General features: G+C 40.4%; 1 protein-coding gene across 6 annotated transcripts in view; it reads right to left on the bottom strand.

The window, feature by feature from the left end:
- Positions 1 to 26583, bottom strand: part of ZCCHC17 (zinc finger CCHC-type containing 17) — a 68761-nt gene that overhangs the window by 4392 nt on the left and 37786 nt on the right. For 4 of the 6 annotated variants that reach the window (XM_032246684.1, XM_032246686.1, XM_032246685.1 and 1 more), the window contains 4 exons: positions 22342 to 22442; positions 20560 to 20651; positions 15222 to 15322; positions 12654 to 12799 (listed from right to left, as the gene is read on the bottom strand). In XM_032246684.1, coding sequence (XP_032102575.1) covers positions 12654 to 12799; positions 15222 to 15322; positions 20560 to 20651; positions 22342 to 22442 — 440 coding nt within the window. The remainder of the gene's footprint in view (positions 1 to 12653; positions 12800 to 15221; positions 15323 to 20559; positions 20652 to 22341; positions 22443 to 26583) is intronic. The other 2 variants (XM_032246687.1, XM_032246688.1) reach the window with 1 other exon arrangement.

The following is a 26583-nucleotide window of genomic DNA, read 5'->3' as shown; positions in this document are numbered from 1 at the left end:
ACTCATGTTACCCAGGCTGGAGTGCAATAGCGCAATCTCGGCTCACCGCAACCTCCGCCTCCTGGGTTCAGGCAATTCCCCTGCCTCAGCCTCCTGAGTAGCTGGGATTACAGGCACGCACCACCATGCCCAGCTAATTTTTTGTATTTTTAGTAGAGACGGGGTTTCACCATGTTGACCAGGATGGTCTCGATCTCTTGACCTCGTGATCCACCCGCCTCGGCCTCCCAAAGTGCTGGGATTACAGGCTTGAGCTACCGCGCCCGGCCAAAATTTTTAAATGATATAGGGGTGTGAGCCCATGGTGCAGGTCAAGAGGGACAGTGAAAAGAAGCCACTGCTCAAATGTCTCAAAGTCTGTTCTCTAGGAAAAGCACATATCCTTTGCTAGAGCAGCTAATCTTCCCATTTTCACTATACTTCTGAAACATGATAGCAGCAGCCCAGTGTGAGAGAGAAAAAAAAATTAAAGCAAAAACTAAAAAAGGAGAATATAGCAGTGAACATTTATTGAGTACTTAATTTTCTATTTTATTTATTTACTTATTTTTAAGATGGAGTCTTGCTCTATTGCCCAGGCTGAAGTGCAGTGGCCTGATCTTGGCTCACTGCAACATCTGGCTCCTGGGTTCAAGCAATTCTCCTTGAATCACTTGTAGTCCCGAGTAGCTGGGACTACAGGCACATGCTACCACAGCCGGCTAAGTTTTGTATTTTTTTTTTTTTTTTTTTACCAGACTCGGGATTTAACCATGTTAGCCAGGCTGGTTTCAAACACCTCACCTCAAGTGATCGGCCTGTCTCAGCATCCCAAAGTGCCAGGATTACGGGCGTGAGCCACCATACCTAGCCAGTACTTAATTTTCTAAGTGCTAGGATGGGCACACTGCACACATATCCAACCTTCACAACAAATTTATAGACCTGGCATAAGTATCCCTATAATTTCAGGAAAGGAAACTGTAATTTCAGAGAGGCTGACTGAGATGAACTGACTTGCCCACATGGTAGAACCTGGATTTGACTCAGGCCAGGTCCCAAAGTAGATGTTCTTTCTAGATCTGTCTATATCAAAGGCAGCAACTAACTTAACACCTCCCAACCAAAAAGGACTGATATGGCCGGAAATCAGTCAAGCAAACAAGCATTTCTTCTTGCAAAACGATTGATTCTCAAGAGATGATTTGATTTTCAAACTGATTCTCTAGGATAAATGTTGGGGAAGTAGGATAGAGGGTGATTCCTGTCTAGAACTTGCCTAGAAGGCACCAGTATACCATAGGTTGGAAAGGAAAGGCAGTATCAGAAGAAAAAGTTTTATCAATCAACTCACAAGTATTTATTGACATTTACTATCTACAAAGCACTTTAGAAAGCCAGTTACATACAGTGCTGTGAGACTATTTAAAAAAAAAAAAAATAGGCAAATGCACAAAAGATATTTCAGGAAATTATCCCAACAAATTATCCTAAGTGGCTTATTACTATGTACTACGTTCCGTCCCTTCTCTCCTATTCATAGACATTCTTTTTTTTTTTTTTTTAACCTAAACTATATTCCAAGCCACCATCATCTCTCACCTGGATTATTATCTATCAACTCTCTGCTTCTACTCTTGCTTTCTGACCATCTCAGTTTTCACACAGCAGCCAGAATAATTTTTTTTTTTTTTTTTTTGAGACGGAGTTTCGCTCTTGTTACCCAGGCTGGAGTGCAATGGCGCGATCTCGGCTCACCACAACCTCCGCGTCCTGGGTTCAGTCAATTCTCCTGCCTCAGCCTCCTGAGTAGCTGGGACTACAGGCACGCGCCACCATGCCCAGCCAATTTTTTGTATTTTTAGTAGAGACGGGATTTCACCATGTTGACCAGGATGGTCTCGATCTCTTGACTTCATGATCCACCCGCCTCGGCCTCCCAAAGTGCTGGGATTACAGGCTTGAGCCACCAAGCCCGGCCTCAGAATAATTTTCTTAAAAGGAAGTCAGATCATGTCATTCTTCTGCTCAAAACCACTAATAACATCCAACTCACTCAAGTGAAACATGAAATCCTCCCAATCACCCATAAGGCCGCAATGATCTGGGTTCTTTCTGACCGAACTTCCTCTCCTACCACTCTCTTTTCATTCATTTCACTCTAGCCACACTGGCCTCCTTAATGTCCCTTAATCATGCCACTCTTTCCCAATATCTAGCTGTTAACACTTGCTGAAATGCTCTCTGCACTTATCTGAATAGCTTGTGTCCTCACTTCCTTCTGATATCCACTCAAATGACACTTCATGAGAAAGGCCTGGCCTTACCACCCTATCTAAAATGAAAGTCACCTGCTCCCCACATCCTCATTCTAGGACTCCCTATCTCCCATAACTAAATTAATTTTTCTCAATAGCACTTATCACTACTTGCTACATTATTTTTACTATTTTGTATTTGTTTACCAGATTATCTGTATCAATCAACCCCATATATTAGAATCTAAGTGCCATAAAGACAGGGATTTTACCTGTTTTGTTCACTATTTTACCTGCAGTAGCCAGAATAGAGTTTGGCACATAGTAGAAGCTCTATTAATGAATGAAGCTGGAGTACAGTGTGTGAGAAGAGACTGATGGGAGATGATGCTAAGAAGCTGGGCAGATTGTGAAGAGTCTGAAAGGAACTTAGACTTTACGTTATAGAAGAAAGGGAACCACTGAAGGCTTCTGAGTAGGCAACACTGGGCAACACTCTCTGCTCTATCTGAATAGGCAGAGAACTTGCCTCTGAGTGGGCTCAGGCCTGGCAAGGTTTCTCCAGATAGGCACCAGAAAAAGTTCTCTGGACAGCAGGACAGAGCCAACACTGCAGCCAAAGAATAACATTCCTATTTCTTGTTCTTCTATATATGGTAGAGCAGAAAACCGCACAGTAAAATCAAAAGAAAATTATATTCTGAATCAAATATATCTGAAGTTCACTATAATCAGTGGGCAGCTTGGTCCTCAAGGCACATAATTCCTCGTAACATAGCACTGATTCAGAAAGACCTATGTTAGCATATGATGAATGAAAGAGGCCAGCAAAGCACAGACCACAAATTCATCAGACGATTATCCAGGGAGTCACTATAAAATCTCCATTCCTATTTTACCAACCACTTCATAACCCACTTCCAATTGCAACACACAGTTTCCTTTTATTCTAATTATGCCCCCCCAAATTACTTATAATATTCAGACATTGGGACAAAAATTGTTCATCGTACTGGATGCAAAAAACTAAACCAATGCATCCTGAACTTGTGGGAAAAGGCATTCAATACACATATGTTTTAATGAAAAGAGGTGGGAAGGCTCAAGGTTAGGAAGGTCTGTTATTCTCACTCCTGCCGCTGCTCCCTTCATTATCACCCACTACCAGCAGCAGGAGTTAATACCTATTACTATGCAAAATGAGGGCAGGTCTCACTGAGTAAAGACACCCAAGGAGTTAGAGAGAGCAGAGATTATGAAGTCTGTCTATTCAAAAGTAGTTAGTGCATGCATTCCTATTAAGTATCAGGCATTGTTTGTAATAAGTGACACGCTTTCTTTATCCTGGGTTATTTTTTGGTGGTTCCTCAACAGTTCTACCACCTTTTGTCTTAGAGGCTTTGCATTGTCTTCCACCAGACTACAAAAAGTGAGGCAATGAAATAGACTTGTGAAGAAACAGAGATGAGAACCCAATGACACTTTCCAGTTCTAGTCCCAGGTGGCCTGACTACACCACATTTTCTGTCCTTGGCTGTCCATGAGATCAAATGAAATGTGTTTCTATCCTTTACCACCACACATACCTTGGCTGCTTATCTTTTCCTTATGCGATTAGCTGCTTGAGTGAAGGCACCATATGACCTTTATTTCATGAGTTACTTTTTTTTTTTTTAACAGTTAAAAATGCAGGAAAAATCCCAGCACTTTGGGAGGCCGAGGCAGGCAGATCATGAGGTCAAGAGATTGAGACTAGCCTGACCAACATGGTGAAACCCCGTCTCTATTAAAAACACAAAAATTAGCAGGGCGTGGTGGCGCATGCCTGTAGTCGCAGCTACTAGGGAGGTGGAGGCAGGACAATCACTTGAACCCGGGAGGCAGAGGTTGCGGTGAGCCGAGATCACGTCACTGCACTCCAGCCTGGCGACAGAACAAGATTCCGTCTCAAAAGAAAAAAAAAATGCATTAACTGAACTTCACATGAGTTACAATCATATATGCCCTTTCACACACCAGACATTCCTACTCTTCACTGTCCAACTCAGAGGCATGGACTGCTGAAGGCATTTTCCTCCACAAATGAATCTACTCAGTTCCATATTTGGCTCCCAGAACTGACTAGTCCTGAAACAAGTGTCCAAATCTGCCACCCACAAACCAAAAAAGCCATCTCAGGCAGATTTTACTGGTAAGGAAAACCAACCACCTACTGAAATACAAAATTTAGAGGGTAAAAGGAAACAATCAAGAGGTCTGGAATCTTGATTATAGTTGTGAACAGAAACAAATCAATAGATAACAGCACATGGCTGCTAAGGGTAGCTGGGAACAAAACAAAAATCCACCAAAAAGTGACCTGATGTGTCCTGATATGTCAAGTACCTAACAATGCTAGAAACCTATGAAGCAGATAATACACATTTCTTCAGTAAATTAATAATTGAAGAGTTAAATAAATGTATAGTTGAAGTGTGATATACAGAAAAGAATATTGTTAGTAATCTGAAGACACAGGTTCTTATTTCAGCACTATCTCATATTTGTGTGACTTACGGTGAGTTAAGTCAATTTCTCTGAATCTCCATTTTCTTCATGTGTAAAATGGTGGGATAATAATATCTGCTCTGCCTATCTCATAGGATTGTATAAAGATAAAAAGAAACAAAAATAGGAAGTCATTTTATAAACTGTAAGCACTAAACAAATATGAGGCATAAAAGATAATGAAGGGATTAACAATGAGGTGAAAGGACAATGATGCTAAATGATATCTGGGTAGAAATAGTGGGCATAAAGAGGAAAGTTTTACCCTTCTCAACTTCCTAGAAAATGTTTTAATTAAAGAGGACTCATGAGTTAGAAGTTCACATACATAAAGATACTTTTTCATTTTTGAGATGGAGTCTCGCTCTTTTGCCCAAGTTGGAGTGTAGTGGCACAATCTCAGCTCACTGCAACCTCCACCTCTTGGGTTCAGGCAATTCTCCTGCCTCAGCCTCCTGAGTAGCTGGGATTACAGGCATCCACCACCACGCCTGGCTAAGTTTTGTATTTTTGGTAGAGATGAGGTTTTGCCAAGTTGGCCAGGCTGGTCATGAACTCCTGACCTCAAGAGATCCACCCATCTTGGCCTCCCAAAGTGCTGAAATTATAGGCATGGGCCACCATGCCTGGCTGAAGATACTTTTAAAAAATAATAATGCATGATGATTATTACTGCTATTGTTCATCAGACCATTCCTCTATTAAGTGAAAGGCAATGGAGGGTTGGTTAGTGGGTTGACTAAGCAGGTCATAAACAGCCTCATACCTAGCAAATCATCAAAAATTGGTTTGGTGAACTGAAATACATATCTCTTTTTTTAATTCATTTTTATTTTTATTTATTTTTTAAGATAGGGCTTCACCATGTTGGTCAGGCTGGTCTTGAACTCCTGACCTCAGGTGATCCACCCACCTTGGCCTCCAAAGTGCTTGGATTACAGGCGTGAGCCAGCACGCCCAGCCTGAAATACATATCTCAAAGCAGCTTTAGAAACAAAGCAATAGCAAATTGTACTCAATATATTCAGCAAAAAGAACTCAAAGACCCACAGAAGTGAGATATCCAAATAACCACTTTAGGAATGTATCAAGTATCATTTACCTCTAACAGTTAAAAGAGAATGAATAATACTTGGAACATACAAATAGAAACACAGTTGAAAATTTAGTTCTGTCTTGAGCCCAGGATGTCAAGGCTGCAGTGAGCCATGATCATGTGACCATACTCCAGCCTGGGTGATACAGCAAGACTCTGCCTCAAAAGAAAAAAAAAAAAAAAAAAAAATCTAAATCTGTGAAAAAATTATTTATGTTTACGGATGACATGATCTTCTATGTAGAAAACCCTAAAGATTCCACAAAAAAATCCTGTTAGAATGAATAACTGAAATTAGCAAAGTTGCAAAATACAAAACCAACATGCTAAAATCAGTTGTTTCTATACAGTAACAATGAACAATCTGAAAAACAATTAAGGAAACAATTCATTCATACAGTAGCATCAAAAAGAATAAAATACTTAGGAAGAAACTTAACCAAGGAGATGAAAGACTTGTATACAGAAAATTACAAATGCTGTTGAAAGAAATTAAAGAAGATACAAATAAATGGAAAGACATACAGTTTTCATTGATTGGAAGATTTAACACAGTTGAAATGTCCGTACTATCCAAAGCAATCTGCTGATTAAATGCAATCCCTATCAGAATTTGCAAAAATATAAAAATCTTTTTTTTTTTTGGAGACAGTCTTGCTTTGTCACACAGGCTGGAGTGCAGTGGCACAATCCTGGCTCACTGCAACCTCCACCTCCCATTTCTAGCAACTATCCTGCCTCAGCCTTCCATGTAGCTAGGATTACAGGCACCCACCATTGCACCCGGCTAATTTTTGTTTTTTGTTTTTTTGGTTTTTTTTCAGTAGAGACAAGGTTTCACCATCTTGGCCAGGCTGGTCTCGAACTTCTGACCTTGTGATCCACCTGCCTGGGCCTCCCAGAGTGCTGGGATTACAGGCGTGAGCCACCACGCCCAGCTGCAAAAATGTAAAAACCTATCTTAAAATTTATATGAAATCTCTCAAAGGGCCCCAAGTAGCCAAAACAATCTTGAAAAAGAACAAAGCTGGAGGATTCACAATTCCTAATTTCAAAGCTTACTAAAAAGCTACAGTAATCAAAACAGTGTGGTACTGACATAAAGACAGACATATAGACCAGTGATAGAATAAATCCTCACATATTTGGTCAAATGATTTTCAACAGGGTGCCAAGACCATTCAGTGGGGAAATGGACAGTTTTTTCAACCTATAATGTTTTAAAAACTGGAGATTTATATACAAAGAAAATTTGGACCTTTCTGTACACCATATACAAAAATAAACACAAAATGGATCAAAGACCTAAATGTAAGAGCTAAAGCTACAAAATTCTTAGAAAATGATATAAGGAGCCAGGTGCAGTGGCTCACACCTGCAATGCCAGCACTCTGGAAGGCCGAGGTAGGCAGATCATGAGATCAGGAGATCAAGACCATCCTGGCCAACATGGTGAAACCCTGTCTCTACTAAAATATAAAAAATTAGCCCGGCATGGTGACACACGCCTGTACTCCCAGCTACTCGAGAGGCTGAGACAGGGGAATCACTTGAACCCATGAGGCGGAGGTTGTAGTGAGCCTAGATCACACCACTGTACTCCAGCCTGGTGACAGAGCAAGGCTTTGTCTCAATAAATAAATAAATAAATAAATTTAATAATAATAATAATATAAGGGAAAAGCTTCATGACACTGGATTTGGCAATGATTTCTTGAATCTGACACTAAAAGCACAAGCAGTAAGAGGGCAAAAAGGTAAGTTTAACTTAACCAAGATTAAATTTTTTTTGTGCAATGAATACTATCATGAATATATTCAACATTATGAACTGTACACTTAAAAATAGTTAAGATGATAAATGTTATATGTTCTTTATCACTATTTTTAAAAATCTAAATCTGATGGGAAAAAAGGGACACTATCAACAGAGTAAAAAGACAATCCACAGATTAGAAGAAAATATTTGCAAACTATATATCTGATGGGCTTGATATCCGGAACATATAAAACACTCCTACATGTCAACAACAACAGAATAAACAACCTTATGCAAAATAGGCAAAGAATTTAAATAGCCATTTCTCCAAAGAAAATATACATATGGCCAATAAGCACATGAAAAGACATTCAACATCACTAATCATTAGGGAAATGCAAATCAAAATCACAATGAGACATCACATGCATTAGGATGGCTACTATCCAAAAAACACAAAACCCAGAAAGTAAGTGTTGGCAAGGATGTGGAGACACTGGAACCCTTGTACATTACTGATAGGAATGTACAGTGGGAAAAAGAGTGGTTCCTCAAAATATTAAAAACATAATATATGATCCAGCAATTCCACTATTGGATATATACCAAAAGGAAAGGAGAGGGGGGGTCTCAGAGATATTTATACATCCATGTTCATAGCCGCATTATTTACAATAGCCAGAAGATGCAAGCAACCCAAGTGTTCACCACAAATGAAGAGATAAGCAAAATGTGGTATACATACAAAATGGGGCCGGATGTGGTGGCTCATGCCTGTAATCCCAGCACTTTGGGAGGCCAAGGTGGGAGGACTACTTGAGGCCAGGAGTTCAAGACCAGCCTGAGAGACATAGTCAAATCCCATCTCTACAAAAATTAAATTAGCTGGGCATGGTGGCACACTCACACTCCTGGATCACTTTAGCCCAGGAGGTTGAGACTGCAGTGGGACATGATTGTGCCACTGCACTCCCGCCTGGGCAACAACAGCACAAGACCCTGCTTCATGCATACAATAGAATATTATTTGACCTTAAAAAGGAAGAAAATTCTGACATATGCTACGATGCAGATGAACTTTGAGGACATCATGATAAGTGAAATAAGTCAATCACAAAAAGGCAAATACCATATGATTCCAAGACAGAAAGTAGAACCATGGCTGCAGGTGTAGGGAAGAGGGGTAAATGGGGCTTCTCGAGATGAAAGGTGGTGATGGTTGTACAACAATATGAATGTATTTAATGCCAATAAACAGTACACTTCTATAATGGTAAATTTTATGTTGTGTATTTTCCTAGGAAAACAAACAAAAAACACTACAAAAAGGCTGCAGATTTTGGCTTATCAAATGGATCAATGTATTTCAATGTTTTCCAATCACTGAGACAATGTGTTCCCATGTGTTCCAATCACTGAGACAGGGCCAAATGTGGAAAAAGCAGCTTTGGTTATGAAAATTAAAGTTTTGGGTGTATTAAGCTTGATAGCTAACTAGATGTAGATGTGAAGTAGGCAGTCTTTTACCTAAATTTGGAGTTCCAGAGAAAAAGTCAATAATAGCGATGCAGATTTGAATAAAATAACGATACAAACACTTAATTTGGGGGTTATTAATATAGGGATAACATTTAAAACCATAGGACAGAATGAGATTACCTTGGAACACTCAAACATTCAGAATTAAAGCATAGGGTGAGAAATCAACAATGAACAGAAGTATGCAGTGACATAAAGAGAGTGGTTTTTGTTGTCTTGAGGCAGGGTCTCACTCTGTTGCTCAGGCAGGAGTGCAGTGGCATAATCACAGCTCACTGCTGCCTTGACCTCCTGAGCCCAAGTGATCCTGCCACCTCAGCCTCCTGAGTAGCTGGGACCACAGGTGTGTACCACCATGCCCAGCTAATTTTCTGTTTTATAGAGACAGGGTCTCCCTATGTTGCCTACGTTGGTCTCAAACTCCTGGACTCAGGCTATCCTCCAGCCTCAGCTGGGAATATGGGCATGAGCCATCGTGCCCAGCCAAAAAAGATGTTCTTAAAAAAAAAAAAAAAATGGCCGGACCTAGGCCCTGTAAACATGGTACCTAAGAGGCAAAGGGCAAATATATATATATTATTTTATTTTATTATTTTATTTTATTTTATTTTATTTTATTTTAAGACGGGGTTTCACCATGTTGGTCAGGCTGGTCTTGAACTCCCAACCTCAGGTGATCTGCCCGCCTTGGCCTCCAAAGTGCTTGGATTACAGGCGTGAGCCACCAAGCCCGGCCAAATATATATATTTTAAAACTCCCTAGGCTACGGCATTCAGTAGTCTGAATGTGAGAGAAGTGAGTGAGGGGATAAACTGTATAGTAGCAGCAGGAAATGGATGAAGAATTTTGAGATATGTACTTAAAAGGTACCAGGACTTGGTCACTGACTAGATGTAGGATGGAAAAGGAGAGGAAAATAAATGACATTGTTTTCTTTCTTGGGAGACTTGGAGAGTACTGCTGCCATTAGAAGGATGGAAACAAGGGTTTTGGTAGTAATGCTGATGGTGGTATTGTGTGTACATGTTTAGGAAGGAGGCTGAAAAAGATAATTAGGGCTGACTGTCACAACAGCCAACACTAATTAGAAACTTACTTGTCAGTGCTTTATATCTATTTTTGGGAGCTGGGCATCCCTCTGCAAGGACATTGTCATCAAAGATCATAAAAATCCCACTTTGAAAATGAAAAAACTGAAGTTAAAAAGACCAAAATTGCCAAGTGTGGTGGCTCAGGCCTGTAATCCCAACACTCTGGAAGGCCAAGGCAGGTGGATCAGTTGAGGTCAGGAGTTCAGAACCAGCCTGGCCAATGTGGTGAAACCCTGTCTCTACTAAAAAAAAATACAAAAATTAGCAGGACATAGTGGCTTGCACCTGTAGTCCCAGCTACTCAGGAGGCTGAGGGCAGGAGAATTGCTGGAACCTGGGAGGCAGAGGCTATGGTGAGCCGAGATTGCACCACTGCACTCCAGCCTGGGAGACAGAGTGACATTCCATCTCAAAAAACAAAAAGAAAGCCCCAAATTAATAGCTAGAACACAGAAAGGGCACAGAAAGGGCTTCAAGCCTGGATCTGATTGACTCCAGCCAAAGTTTGAGGTGCCCATGGCATCCTAGTTAAGGATGTGGAAGTCAATAATGCAGGAGGGATAGGATTACTCAGAGAGAGAATATATAGATTGAGAAATAATTATTCATATATGTGGCTAATTCTTATAATGGTATAATGAAACCTTTTCCTCACCCAGAAAATGAAGATAATACTTAACCTATAGATAATGATCACTGAGGGCAAGGACCTCATCACAGTTTTTGTATTCCCAGAGTTACAATGCCTGGCACAAAATGACCCCCCAAAAAATGTTTGCCAAAGATTTAAAAACAAAACAAAAGTCAATATACTGGCCATATTTTGGATAATGATAGAAGAGATATTCCCTAATCCACCTACAGAATAACTTTTATTTCCTCTCTGTGTAGCATGCTACAAATGGACTGTTTATTTCTGCACCACAGTAATGTTTCTTTTATGAACTGCTCTGCTGTAAGCAGTAGACAGGAGACGGAATTCAGTGAGCCAGGTGCTCTTATACACTGCTGGAGACAAATAAATATTTTCTGGAAGGCAATTTGATAAAATGTATCAAGAGCCCTAAAGCCCTAACTCAGTAATCTTACTTAGGAATTTATCCAAAGAAAACAATAAGAGATGTGGCAAAAAATTTAGGTTGGAAGTAATAAAAAATATCTAGTAATAGGAAAACAATTAAATATATCATCATAGAACCATAGGGTTAAATATTATCTTGCTCTTAAATAAAGTTTTTGAAGAACACTTAAGGGTACCAGGAAATGCCTTCAATAAGTAAAATGAAGGAAAAAAAAAGGTATAAACTATACTTATATTTATTTATCTATACCAAAAATGACCACAATTTTGTGTTTATATGTATGTGTAGCTATATACATCTTTTTTTTTTTTTTTTTTTGAGACGGAGTCTTGCTCTGTTGCCAGGCTGGAGTGCAGTGGCACAATCTTGGCTCACTGCAACCTCCACCTCCTGGGTTCAAGCAATTCTTCCACCTCAGCCTCCCGAGTAGCTGGGACTACAGATGTATACCACCACGCATGGCTAATTTTTGTATTTTCGGTAGAGACAGGGTTTTACCATGTTGGCCAGGATGGTCTCGATCTCTTGACCTCATGATCTGTCTGCCTTGGTCTGCCAAAGTGCTAGGATTACAGGCGTGAGCCACCGAGCCCAGCCTATACATCTATATTTATTACTACCTAGAAAAAAGTGGACAGGTATTGTGGCTCATGCCTGTAATCCCAGCACTTTTAGAGGCCAAGGCAGGTGGGTCACTTGAGGCCAGGAGTTTGAGACCAGTCTGGCCAACAGGGCGAAACCCCCATCTCTACTACAAATACAAAAATTAGCTGGGCTTGGTGGTACACGCCTGTATTCCCAGCTACTCAGGTGGCTGAGGCATGAGAATCTCAAACCTGGGAGGTTGCAGTGAGCCAAGATCATACCACTGCACTTCACCCTGGGTGAAAGAGCAAGAGACCTTGTCTCAAAAAAAAAAAAAAAAAAAAAGATAAAAGATTAGAATATACCACAAAATGCTAATAAGAGTCTCTCTGGGTAGAAAGATTACAGAAGATCTTGGTTTGCCTCATTATGTTTTTCAGTATATCTAAAATTTCTGCAAAAAGCACATTTTCATTTTTCATTTTTTTAATAAAAAAATTTCTTTTTAGAGGTTGGGTCTTGCTATGTTGCTCAGACTGGAATGCAGTGGCTATTCACAGGCATAATCGTAGCTCACTGCAGCCTTTAACTCCTGGCTTCGAGCAATCCTCTCACCTTATCCTCCCAACAGGTGTGCACCGCTGCACCAGGCCTTTCAGATTTTCATTGTAGAACCTGAAAAATATACGATAAAATAAAAGCAAAGTAGCATTCACCTTCTTTCTTTTTCTAGAAGAATTCCTTGTGGGGTTGGGCTTCTCAAACTCTGCTGACTTTGGCTCTTCCTTTTCCTCTTCCTCATCAGGTATCAGAGAATATTTAGTCCCACCTGGTTGCATGAAACAATCTTTTGCAAAGTGGCCTGCAGAAGAGAAGTAGAAAAGGTATAGAAGAAGGAAGTAGTCTCTCATCTCAGCAAGTGCATCTTCCTCCAAGGCTCCTGGAATGGGCTAGTTGGCTCAGGAAATATTGTTGACGTCATTCAGAGTAGCTGTTTGATTCACAATAGATTTTCCACCACCTCAACATGGCATTTCTCACTCAACCACAGCCAGGCTAGCCGCTGGTCTTAGGGCTGTGGGAAACATTGGTGCTGTTCTCAAAATGGCAGAGGATATGAGGATGCAGGTTTGCACCACCGTCCATTAGTAATGGCGCTTATTAATTTTTTAAGGTCTATTTTGGAACATATTCCTGACAGTGAAAGACTGTTCCAGAGAGCAGGATGCTTAGCGCAGAGAGCTGAGTGGCAGGCCAAGCCCTAAAGGAAGATGCTCTTAGGTAGCTGGCAGCAAGTGGGCAATCACATCTAAGCTAACACACAGAGAAACAGGCACAGTCACCTAAGGGCACTGAACATTTACAGATTGTCAGATCTGGCAAGCACCTTAGAGATCATCAAATCCACCCTACATTTGTAGAAGATGAAAGCCCAGAGTTGAGAAGTAGCTCAAGGTCACCCAGACAGCAGCAGAGTTCAAATTATCCTGGGTCTCACACCTCCCTGCCCTGTGCTTTCTGCTGCACCCAAACCAACGACCTTTGGCCTGACCTTTGCTAACTGGGACAAATTCCACCTCTCATTATTCTTCTCTTCTTTATGTAATGCCTGCTGGACACCAGTTAAGGTTAAAAGACCCCTACCTTCCCTGAGCCTGTAGTAATATTGAGCATAGCCTGTAACAGATGCTATGCTCTACACTCCTAGTTGTGTCTGAGTTTGTGGTAGAGCCTGTCTCAGGGGCACGAAGAAATTGCATGAGAGAATCAAAAAGGTACACGTGGGCTGCGCACAGTGGCTTATGCCTATAATCTCAGTACTTTGGGAGGACAAGGCAGGAGGATCACTGGAGCCCAGGGAGACCAGCCTGGGCAACACAGGGAAACCCCATCTCTACAAAAAATTTTTAAAAATTAGCTGGACATGGTGGCACACACCTGTGGTCCCAGCTACTCAGGAGGTGGAAGTAGGGTTGCCTGAGCCCAGGAGCTCAAAGATGCAGTGAGCCATGATTATACCACTACACTCCAGCCTGGGTGACCCTATCTTAAAAAAAAAAAAAAAAAAAAAAGCAATGTGTAAAGTACTCTGTACCTCTGGATCCAGCAGGTGGGTGGCACCTGACAGGGAAATACAGCATAGAGTTTTCCAAATATTTGGAATGTTCCCACAGCTTTCCTGAGGAGGTATTCTTTCTCTCAGTTTTATCTTTCCCCCTCTCCCCTCTATGCTAATGATCAATAGGGGCTTAAAACCCCACAACATCAACCAGGGCACAAATCTGCTACCAGTTATTGTAGAAAAATCAACATAGTAGGGTACAGGGAAGACTAGGAAGAAGGGGCGACAAATTGAGGTCACCCTGAAAATGAGAAGCTGGCAGTCTCTCTCAATATAGTTCTAACAAGGGAAATAAGGCTGAAAGACCTTTTAAATATTTGAGTAAGAGTAGAGGAAACCTGAGGAAATAGAACTAAAAAGAAGTGACGATCCTGTATTCTTTATTCGATATCCTTTAAAAGGATATTGGGCCGGGCGCGGTGGCTCACACCTGTAATCCCAGCACTTTGGGAGGCCGAGGCGGGTGGATCACGAGGTCAAGAGATCGAGACCATCCCGGTCAACATGGTGAAACCCCGTCTCTACTAAAAATACAAAAAATCAGCTGCGCATGGTGGCGCGTGCCTGTAATCCCAGCCACACAGGACGCTGAGGCAGGAGAATTGCCTGAACCTAGGAGGCGGAGGTTGCGGTGAGCCGAGATCGCGCCATTGCACTCCAGCCTGGGTAACAACAGCGAAACTCCGTCTCAAAAAAAAATAAATAAATAAAAAATAAAAGGATATTGTATTCAGAACTCTGACATGAAAGAGATAAAGATGAGAGTCTGACTTGGCTCTTTAATTTATATATTTCCAAGTTGCTTAATTTTTGCAGAATCATCATCCTTGGAGATAAAATTAGAGTGTTAATCATAATCCAACACTCTTACCCCTCCTGGCATAGTTCATGGGGGTATTGCTCAGATAGGGCATAAGCTATGGCTGGGGTGGGAGGAGTGGTGGTATAGTATCTGGTAGGACCAGTACTCAGAAAAAAAAAAAAAAAACAGAAAAAGGATCAAGCCATGAACTCTGATGTGAGTCTGGCGGGAATAACAGCATAAACAGGTAAGGCCATCACTGGGCTAAAAAACAGGTGAACTAAACTCACACTGGGCTGCCTCCTCCTTCCAGAAAAGCGGCCATCCACAAGGAGAGAAAGGGCAGAGGCTTCACCTTACCTTTACAGCCACACTTCTTGCAAGTAGTGTTCAAGACAGCCTCAAGGGTGATCTTCTGCCCAGTGTAATCCTGGAAGGACCGCCTCCGCCTCTCTTCTTGCCTATAATTAAAAAGATACTGACTTCTGGCCCCCTTAAGGATATGGCCAGAGATACTACAAGGTAAGGTCGTATATTGGTTTTTTGTTTTGTTTTTGGCAGGGAAAGGGAAGAAAGAAGGAAAGCTTTTGGCAGAACAAGATAGGCAGTAAAAGTAATGATGTGAAACAGCCCTAAATTAACAATTACAAATGAGACTAACCCTCATCTCACTAACGCACAGAGGATGGAAATATATAATTACTCATCATGCTAAACACCCTAAACACTTACCAGGTCACTCATAGGTTTAAAAGAACTTCAAAGGCTTTCTAGAAAATCAACTCCAACCTTGGCATTCAAGGCCTTTCACAGTCTGTCTCTAAACTACTTTTCCAGCCTCATCTTTACAACACAATATGCACTGGCCAAAGAAGTCTATTTTCTCTTCGCCACATGGTTCAGTGCTTTTGCTCAGGCAGTTCTCTCTTTGAAATGCTGTTTCCCTTCTTGACTCCCACCTCGCCACTTCACTATACCTAGACATTTTAAGGCTCAGTTCAGTTACCAGCTCTCCTTCTAAAAAGTCTTTTCCCCTGAGCCCCTCCAACAGAATTAGTCTCTTTGTTGCCTTTCTCATAGCCTTTCAAAAAACTTTAAACTTCTTACCAAATATAATACATATGTTGATATGGTTCGGCTCTGTGTTCCACCCCACACAAAAATCTCATGTTGAATTGTAATCCCCATTGTTGGGGAGGGACCTGGTGGGAGGTGATTGGATCGTGGGGGTTAGATTTTCCTCATGTGATAGTGAAGGAGTTCTCACCAGATCTGATGGTTAAAAAGTGTGTGGCACTTCCCCCTTTGCGCTCTCTCTCTCTCTCCTGCTGCCATTTGAAGACATGCTTGCTTCCCCTTCGCCCCTCTGCCATGATTTTAAGTTTCCTGAGGCCTCCCCAGCCATGCCTCCTGTACAGCCTGTGGAACTGTGAGTCAATTAAACTTCTTTTCTTTATAAATTACCCAGTCTCAAGTAGTTCTTTATAGCAGCATGAGAATAAACTAATATAAATATAGAGAAAAATGTTTATCATAAGTATACAGCTCACTTGATTTTTCACAATTTGAATATCAAAAAACAGAACATTGCCAGCATCTCAGAAGCCCATCTCATGCTCCCTTTTAGTCACCTGCTTCCCCCAAGGGTAATCACTATTCTAATTTTTAACAGTACAGATTCCTTTTACTAAAAATAAAAAATAAATTAGCCAGGCATGGTGGCTTGTGCCTGTAGTCCCAGCACCTTGAGAGGCTGAGGCAGGAGGATTGTCTGGGAGATCAAGGTTGCATGCAGTGAGCTATGATTGCACCACTGTACTCCAGTCTGGGCGACAGAGCAAGACCCTGTCTCCAAAAACAAACAAACAAAAACCCAAAACAACAACAACAACAAAAAACCCATAATGAAGCTTGAATAACAAAAACTAAGGCAGAAACTTGAGGACATAACTCAAGCAACTCACAAACATGGCTTTCGCTTTCAGGTATCTTTATTTGTAGAGCTGAGTTTCAAGTGGCTGTGAGCTGCAGCTTAAGCAACCTCCATGACAATCAATTCCAATATTCTGTGGCTTCTAACAGACTACAAACCATATTACACTTCCCACTTAACACTCAATTCAACAAATGTGTCACTCACCCACACGTCCTCATTGCTATCATTCTAGTTTAGGCTCCCATCATGTTTCATATAGAGTAGTAACTCCCTCACCGGTCTCCCTGCCTCCAATTTTCTGCCTCCAATCCATCCCAGCACACATTCTGAGATTAATCTCTTTTTTTTTCAGTTCAGCTAGTAAGTGGCTAGCGCCAGTGCTAATACTAGTGATAGTAGTATGTATACCAAAATGAACAAAACATAATTCTTTCTGGAATGAACCTATAGTCTAGAAGTGGAGGGAGACATACAAATGAATAATTTTAACACAGTTAAGTCATATGTGCTTTTTCTAAAGACTACCCTATGGGCCGGGAGTTGTAGCTCACACCTATAAATCTCTCAGCACTTTGGAAGGCCAAAGTGGGAGTATCACTTGAGACCAGGAGTTCAGGATCAGCCTGGGCAACATAGCAAGACATCATCTCTACAAAAAATTTAAAAATTAGTGGGGCATGGTGGCATGTACCTGTAGTCTCAGCTACTTAGGAGGCGGAGGGAGACAGATCACTTGAGCCCAGGAGTTTAAGGTTGCAGTGAGCTATGATCATTACACTCCATCCTGGGAGTGAAAGACCCTGTCTCTTAAAAAAAAAAAAAAAATTTAAATCTGACCAGAAGCCTTTGTGTTCAAAGGCTTTTTTTTTTTTTTTTTTTTTAATTCATTAGCTGGGTGTGGTGGCTCATGAGGTTGTAGTGAAGTCAAGATTGCAACACTACGCTCCAGCCTGGGCGACAGACCGAGACTCCATCTCAAAAAAAAAAAAAAAACCTTAAATGTCCATTTTCACGTTACTAAGACATACCTGAAAACAAAACAAAACAAAACAAAACACTAAATGAATGCTACGAATGGTATACGTCAGGAACAATGGCAGACAAGTCATGGTCTCTGTTTTTTGGGGCTTACACATTCTTTTAAAAGCAAAGGCGTGGTTCTGCACAACACAGTATGAAGGAAAAAGAAAAGGGTGCTATAATCTCAGATGTTATAGGAAAAAACAAAGTGGCATTTAAAACAATACTACAAGTAGCTACATACATTAAATGTCTACCATAGACTAGGCATGAAGCTGGCTCCTTATCAATCATTCAAGCATTCCTCAGATATATGTTACTATCTCCCTTTTATAGTAAAGAAGCTGAGATTCAGAGAGACTAAGTAATATATGACTTTCAGCAGAAAGTCATGTATTTACAACATAGTTTACAACAAAAGTTACTGTTTCAGCCACTTGATTATTCCTCGAAATGGTTTTACACAGAGACAGCCCAAAACCAGGGAGCCCTTTCCCTTCCCTACCCTTTCTCTGAGAAACACAGTTAGCTCTTTTATCTTACATGTTTTACATTTTATCATTGTAAGGGTGGCTTTGGTAAATTTCACTACTTTTTAATGAGTCTGTATAGTTGTATCAGCTTCTTTGGAGCAAAAGCAATTTATTACAATGCAATCATCAAATTTTTCTTTTTTCTTTTCCAAACACTAACTTGAACCACAGCTACATTTAAACATTTCTACTATTACTGAACAGTTTTACTATTATTGAACAGTATTTTGTCAATAATCAGCCTTACAAACATGTTAATACTTAAAGACTAAACTACAGAAATATGAAAAGTTATGTAAGTCACATGCAACAATGAGAAGCATTATATAGTAAAAAGGGCATTAGCTTTAAGGTCAGAGAGGCCCAGTTTTGAGTCCCTGCGAATTTGCTATGTAACCACAGTCAAGTTTTATCACCAAACACCAAGCTACACAGTAGGAATAGAAAGTAAAATGGAGATAACATCCACTTTGCGGGTTGTTATGTACACAGGAGTGTACATAAAATGCCTGGCACTGTAGTACATCACTTCCCTTACTTCCAGATAAAATTCAAATTCAAAGTGATTTTGCTCAGAACTATAAACATAAGGCTTTCCAAGCTTTTCACCAATAAGATCCCACTCAAATAACATTCTATTATTTTTCTTGTCTTTTGAATTAATCAATGACATAATTAACATTAAGAGTACCTAGTTAACATAAGACAAACAATGTGATATTTTATCATCAAAAGCAACAAAATAACAGCATTGTTAACCGAGGTTACACAGACAATTTTGGATGGCTTTCTAAAACACTAAAAACAGTTAATAAACCCTCCAAGATCCCCCTTTAAGGGACTTTAGGGATCCAAGAACCCCTGATGAGAAATTTAGGAAAGAAGGCTGGGCATGGTGGCTCACACTTGTAATCCCAGCACTTTAGAGACCAAGGTAGGAGGATCACTTGAGCCTAGGTGTCCAAGAACAGCCTGGGCAACACTGGAAGACCCTGTCTCTACAAAATAAGAATTAGCCAGGTGAGGTGGCACATGCCTGTAGTCCCAACTACTCGGTAGGCAGAGGTGGGAGGATTGCTTGGGCTCGGGAGGTCAAGGCTGCAGTGAGCCGTGAACACGGCATTGCACTTCAACCTGGGTGGCCCATCTCAAAAAAAAAAAAAAACAAGAGGCCAGGCACGGTGGCTCACGCCTGTAATCCTAGCACTTTGGGAGGCCAAGGTGGGTGGATCAACTGAGGTCAGGAGTTCAAAACCAGCCTGACCGTCAGGGTGAAACCCCATCTTTAAAAAAAAAAAAAGAAAGAAAGAAATTCAAGAAAGACTTGAGACAGACAGAAAATTCACCAGATGTTATCCTACATAGATAATTTTCCATTCCTAAATAAAACGTCAGAAGAGCCAATGAAAGTAAGATGTTGTTTTCAGAGCACAGTGTATCCCAAGATGTGGTAGTCTAAACCCCACTGGAATTGCTCCTGGATTACTCTACCCACCCTTCCATATGGTCTCCACACAGAAGAGACCCACGTAGCACCAATGCAGCAATCACTAAGAGAGGTAAAGAATAGTCAGTCCTTCATGAATGCTTATTAGTTAACTTGTTAAAGGGTGGAAATAGAATGAGATTAAGGGAAAGGAAACAAAACCACTGACAGAGCACTCCAATGCCAGGAGCTTGGCACGTTAGCATTTCATCTCAGAATTCTATCCAGCAAAGTGTTAACTATTTTATTTTTATTACTTTATTTTTTGAGATGGAGTCTTGCTCTGTCACCCAGGCTGGAGCACAGTGGCATGATCTCAGCTCACTGCAACCTCCACCTCCTGGGTTCAAGCGATTCTCCTGCCTCAGCCTCCCAAGTAGCTGGGACTACAGGTGCGCACTACCACACCTGACAAATTTCTAATTTTTGTATTTTTAGTAGAGACAGGGCTTCACCATGTTGGCCAGGCTGGTCTTGGAACTCCTGATCTCTCAGGTGGTCCGCCACCTCAGCTTCCTGAAGTGTAAGGATTACTGGGGTGAGCCACTGTGCCTGGCCAAACTTCATTTTATATTTCTGAAAACCAAAGATTGCAAAGGTTACATAACTCATCAGTATCACAAAGTCCATAAATGGTAGAGTTCCCAGTTCAGTCTGACTTACTAAAGCGTTTTATGTTTTGGGAGGCAGAAGAATTTTTACCTTTTCAAACCTTTTACTTACTCAATGATAACGTTGTTGGGATCAAGGTCTTTCCCAGTCCCTTGGTTGACAACTTTCATGGAGAGGGATACTTTTATCCTATCATTTTTCATCTGAAAGAGACCCAAAAGAAGTCACCAAAAACTTTAAATACATGATTTAGATGGCCAGTCTAAAATTAAGAGTCAACGTTTTCATCATTATAACAAACACTGAGCTTCTCTAATGGACCATTTACTCTGCTAGGAATACTGTGGATACAAATAAGCGTAACAGGTAGATCCTATAGCAGAAGGATTTTAGGAAACAGTCTTAATCTCATTCCTGTCCCTCTGGGGGAAAGACAAAAACAGTCTTTTTGTCTTTAAAAGAGGCAAAAATCCAAGGCTTGCAGAAATAACCAGGCAGAAAATAAAAGCTGTTTCTTCCAGGTAAGTCCAGCATAGTGACTTGTTCAGAGATCCCCAAGCTCAGAAGGGGCTTTTGAACATGTGAGGAGACTAGATCTCCTTCTGGACTTGGTCTAGGGCTGCTTTAAGCATGAAGACATTTGTCACATTGCTGACACTTTTGCTTCCCACAGCACATGAAGTGTTTCTTAACTTCAGACTCTTTGTATCAGTTATTCTCTCTGCATGGAATGTTCCTATCCCAAGTCTTCTGTGACTAGTTCCTTTTATTTTAGGTCTCAGCTCATATACTATCTCCTCAAACAGTCCTTTCCTGACAATTAGAAAACTTCCTCCAATAGTGTTTGAACCCAATATAGCCCTTACTATAACTTGTAATTATTTTATGTATATTTGTCTCAGCCAGGCATGGAAATTCACACCTATAATTCTAGCACTTTGGGAGGCCAAGGCAGGAGAATCACTTGAGCCCAGGAGTTTGAACCATCCTGGGTAGTAACACAGTGAGAACCCATCTTTACAAAAAATAAAAAAAAAATTGGCCAGGTGTAGTGGTGCATGCCTGTAGTCCCAGCTACTCAGGAGACTGGGGTGGGAGGATCAGTTGAGCCCAGGAGGCTGAGGTTGCATGTAGCTGTGATGGTGCCACTATACTCCAGCCTGAGTGACAAAGAGAGATCTTGTCTCAAAAAAGAAAGAAAAATTGTCTCCTCTACTTATATTCTATATATGCTCCATAATAGCTGGGATCATTTATGTCTGGTTCGCTCTTATATTTCCCAAACCTAGCACATATTAATTATTTAAATATTGTTAAATAATAGCTCTTTCATGCCTATCTCCGATGCCTTTCTCTGGCAGAAGAACAGGACTCAGTGTATGCTCTTATTTCTCCTGTGGTCTGTCCCACACCCACAGCCCTCATACCCTCAAGAGAGTAACATGGTCCTTCAGATTTTTTTCGCTTTCTGCACATTGCATGGTGCCAGATATTAGGAAAAATGACTGTAAGCTGTGTTCTTTTTGTTTTATCCCAAATTGAAGTGTATATGGCAGGTATTCTTTAAAGTCTGTGATAAACACTTGTCCCATAGATCAAGCTTCCTTTTCCCTTTTTGGTTCTTTTTCTTTCCTCCTGCCTACTCTATGGGTAAACTTCAGGGAGGGAAGGTTTACAAACATGTACTTATTGCACCACACTTTTATAGCTCATATCATTCCTTCTGAGTTTGCAAGAAGGTTTAAATTGAGAATAAATTCCAGTGGCAAGATTTAAAAATAAGATTATCAGTCACAATTAACAAAATTTACACACTCACTATCATAAAATACCAAGAAAATCCCAGCTCTTCCTAATCCTTTCTAACCACATGGAAGCTGAACAGAACTTTACCTCTCGGCCAATAAGCTTCACCCATACTTTGTCTCCGACATCTACTATCTCAGAGGGCTTATCCACCCGACAGGATGACATATGAGTTCGATGGACCAGACCTGGGCACAAAAAGAAGTAATATAAAGCAGAGGGCACATCTGGTATTTACACTCTAAACTGGAAAAGAAGATAAGAGTTGGGGATTGTAAGTGAAAAATAAAATTTTTCACTGAAAAGTGTGAAACTTAAAACTGCAAATTGAGACTGCTTTTTATATCCAATCAACCAACCAACATTCTTAAAATAATGTTCAAAGTGGCCAGGTACAGTGGCTTATGCTTGTAATCCCAGCACTTTGGGAGGCTGAGGCGGGCAGATTGCCTGAGCTCAGGAATTTGAGACCAGCCTGGGCAACATGGCCAAACCCAGTCTCTACAAAAAATAAAACAAACACACACACACAGACACACACACAGACACACACACACACACACACACACACACACACACCCCCCTAGCTGGGTGTGGTGGCACGTGTCTGTAGTCCCAGCTACTCAGGAGGCTGAGACAGGAGGACTGCATGAGCCCAGGAGGTTGAAACCGCAGTAAGCTGCAGTTGTGCCACTGCACTCCAGCCCAGGTGACAGAGTGAGGTCTTGGCTCAAAAAAAAAAAGTAAATAAAATAGGCCGGGAACAGTGGCTCATGCCTGTAATCCCAGCACTTTGGGAGGCCAAGATGGGAGAACACCTTGAGGCAAGAAGTTTGAGACCAGCCCGGGCAACATAAGGAGGCCCCCATCTCTATTTTTTAAATATTACAAATCTTATTTTAAAAATAAAAAACAAAAAATTTAGTGCTCCATATTAGTAAAGAACTGTAGTTACACAATACTGATAGAAATGTAAGTTGGTAAAGTTATTTGAAAGCAAAAACATATAGATGTTTATATCTTTGGTGCAAGAATTTCAGCAGAATTTTTTCCAAAGGAAAAACTCCAAAGAGCCAGAAAACTTAACAGACCTGAAATAACTTGCAGTCCAGCCTGGGCAAGATGGTGAAACCTCATCTCTTTCAAAAATACAAAAATTACCTGGGTGTGGTGGTGTGAACCTGTGATCCCAGCTACTCAAGAGGCTGAGGTGGGAGGGCTGCTTGAGCCCAGGGGGCAGAAGTTGCAGTGAGCTGAGATTGCATCACTACACTCCAGCCTGGGTGACAGAGCCAGACCCCATCTCAAAAATAAATAAATAAATAACTTGCAATATTATTACCTACAGAGGTTTAAAAATGTAAGAACCATAAAATAACCCTAATGAACAATAACGGAAAAACAGCACAGCAAACATGGTAAATCTGTTGAATACAAGACTAAACAGTCATTTTGATTAATAACAAAAAATAATTATGACAGATTTTAAGTGAAAAAAGGAAATATAAACAAGCCACTATTTCTAATCCATTAAATTAGCAAAATATTTAGAAAATAATAATATTCAATGTGGTAAAAGGATAGTAAAATAAGAAATATTACTGAGGCTGGAATATACTTTTGGAAGTCACTTTGCAATGGCTACCAAGAATGATAAAATATTCATAAACTATTACACATTTAATAAAAAATAATTTAAAATCAAATAATTGCTGGGCATGGAAGCTCAGGCCTGTAATCCCAGCACTTTGGGAGGACTGCTTGTGTCCAGGTATTCAAGATCAGCCTAGACAACATAGTGAGACCATCTCTACAAAAATTAAGGCAAAATTAATAGAATAAGGTGGTGCATGCTTGTAGTCGTGGATACTCAGGATGTCGAGGTGGGAGGATGGCTTGAGCCCAGGAAGTCAAGGCTACAGTAAGCTGTAATGGTGCCACTGCACTCCAGCCTAGGTGACAGAGTGAGACACTGTCTCAGAAATTAATAAAACACTTATAACAGACGTCCTTTTCCTGTCTGTCCAAAATCCTTTCCTTGGGAGAACTACCTTGCTTATATTATACATATAAATGTCAGGATTAAAAACTACAAAAAATTGCCAATGCCAATTTTTACCACCAGATGGCAAGAGTCTGCCAGAGAAAAGCAAAAAAGAGCACTGGTAAACAGGAAACAAAGACCTGGGAGTGTAATCTGAGTACCTAATATAGCAAAGGCTGAAGTCCTAGCAATAAGAGGAAAGAGACACAAGGGACAGAAACATAATTGAGAAACATAACTGAGATTTATCCTGGAAGCCCCTGACAAGACTGGCCAAAATGTTTCTCAATTAAGTTTCCACCCCTTGCAACCAAGAGTTCTAATACTTAATTTGACTCTTAATCACTTCTGGGAACCTGTCCTAAGAAAATAACTTTATACCTAGGAAAAGCTATAATGCTTCAGGAAAAGTGATCTGCATCAAAATAGTCAATGTATTTTTAAGACAGGAAAATTTAGAAACAATCTAATTTCCAACAAAAGGGGAATAATCAGGTCAATTATGGTATAGTCACTTGATGGTCCATTCAAAATATTTTTAAACAAGTCAATAATTCCTTCTTTGGTAAATATTTATTGAGTGCCTATTATGTGTCAAGTACTGTGGGTATCTAGCATTTTCCCATTCTAAATAACAAAAGCATGATGCAAAATTATATAGTACCTTGCTTTAAAAACATTTTTAAAATTAGAAAGAAATGACTCTAAATTCTAACAATGGTTACAGTATTACAAGTTAACTTTTTCATTTATTTTCAATAATAAATAATAGGATTACTTTGATTCTGGAGAAAATGAACATAAATAATTACTCTGAATGAACATAAAGTAGTCATCCTGTCTAAAATAACTGCCCTCCCTAAAGTTGCTTGGGAAATTTATACACCTCCATTCATTCTCCCACTCTCTTTCACATACACACACAGACACATATACACAAAGTGATACACATGGGTGCCTGCACATGCCTGAAACTCAAAGTATCTGCCTTTTCTGTTTAGAGCTCCTACTGGAGCCACTGCTTTCTCTATCCATCATCACTACATCTCTCATACCTACATAAGCTGATTCTGGAGGTTGACAGCCTACCTATCTAAACAACTGTGTGGCCTCTAAAATGTTTTAAATACATTATGTTTTTAGTTTTAGGTCAACACATTATCTCCAAATTGGGTGAAATTCATGCAGGTGGGGTTTTATTTTCCCCCCCTATGATGTAATGAGCCAACTAGTCTAATTTTAAAGTTTGAAGAGCAACTTCAGATCCCATAAAGTAGAAACCCTTCACTTTTACTGTTTTTTGGCTGCAACTGTCCTCTACTAGTTAAAATTAATCTTTTTCCTCTATTGCTAATGAAAGTTATGAAGTAATTAACGTTGAACCTAACATACTTGAGAAAACATTATTCTTCTCCCCTAAAACAGAAGGTCTATTTACTGGTGTACCACATAGAAATAACGGCATCAACAACTTGTGACTCTCTCAACTAATTCCAAGGTATAATTTTTTTTTTCTGTTTTGGTACAGGTATCTCTCTCCTGGATAAATATGACAAGTCTAAAAGCATTAACAGTGAAAAACTAGGCTGGGCGTGGTGGCTCAAGCCTGTAATCCCAGCACTTTGGGAGGCCGAGGCGGGTGGATCACGAGGTCAACAGATCGAGACCATCCTGGTCAACATGGTGAAACCCCCGTCTCTACTAAAAATACAAAAAATTAGCTGGGCATGGTGGCGTGTGCCTGTAATCCCAGCTACTCAGGAGGCTGAGGCAGGAGAATTGCCTGAACCTAGGAGGCGGAGGTTGCGGTGAGCCGAGATCGCGCCATTGCACTCCAGCCTGGGAAAAAAGAGCGAAACCCCCTCCCCCCCTAAAAAAAAAAAAAAAAAAACAGTGAAAAACTAGAAACAACTTAAAATGTTATGAGGTACATCTGAATGACAGAATAAAGCCATTAAATTGTTTATAGAAAATATTTTTTTTAATGGGGAAATGTTTAAGGTCCATTATGTGCAAGAAACTACAAATTTTAAATACAGAGTATAATCTTAATCTCAACATATTAAATTGTATACACATAGGTGAATATACAGAAATACAACAAAATGTTGGCCAGGTGTGGTGGCTCATGCTTGTAATCCCAGCACTTTGGGAGGCTAAAGCGGACAGATCACTTGAGGTCAGGAGTTTGAGATCAGCCTGGTGAACATGGTGAAACCTCGTCTCTACTAAAAACATAAAAATTAGCCAGGTGTGGTGGCAGGCACCTATAGACCCAGCTACTC

Source organism: Sapajus apella, unplaced genomic scaffold (genome assembly GCF_009761245.1).
Source record: "Sapajus apella isolate SASKATOON/1434 unplaced genomic scaffold, GSC_monkey_1.0 scaffold62, whole genome shotgun sequence".
NCBI classification, from domain to species: Eukaryota; Metazoa; Chordata; class Mammalia; order Primates; family Cebidae; genus Sapajus; species Sapajus apella.
Note: the sequence above shows the minus strand (reverse complement) of the source record. Positions and strands in the feature narration are given on the sequence as shown.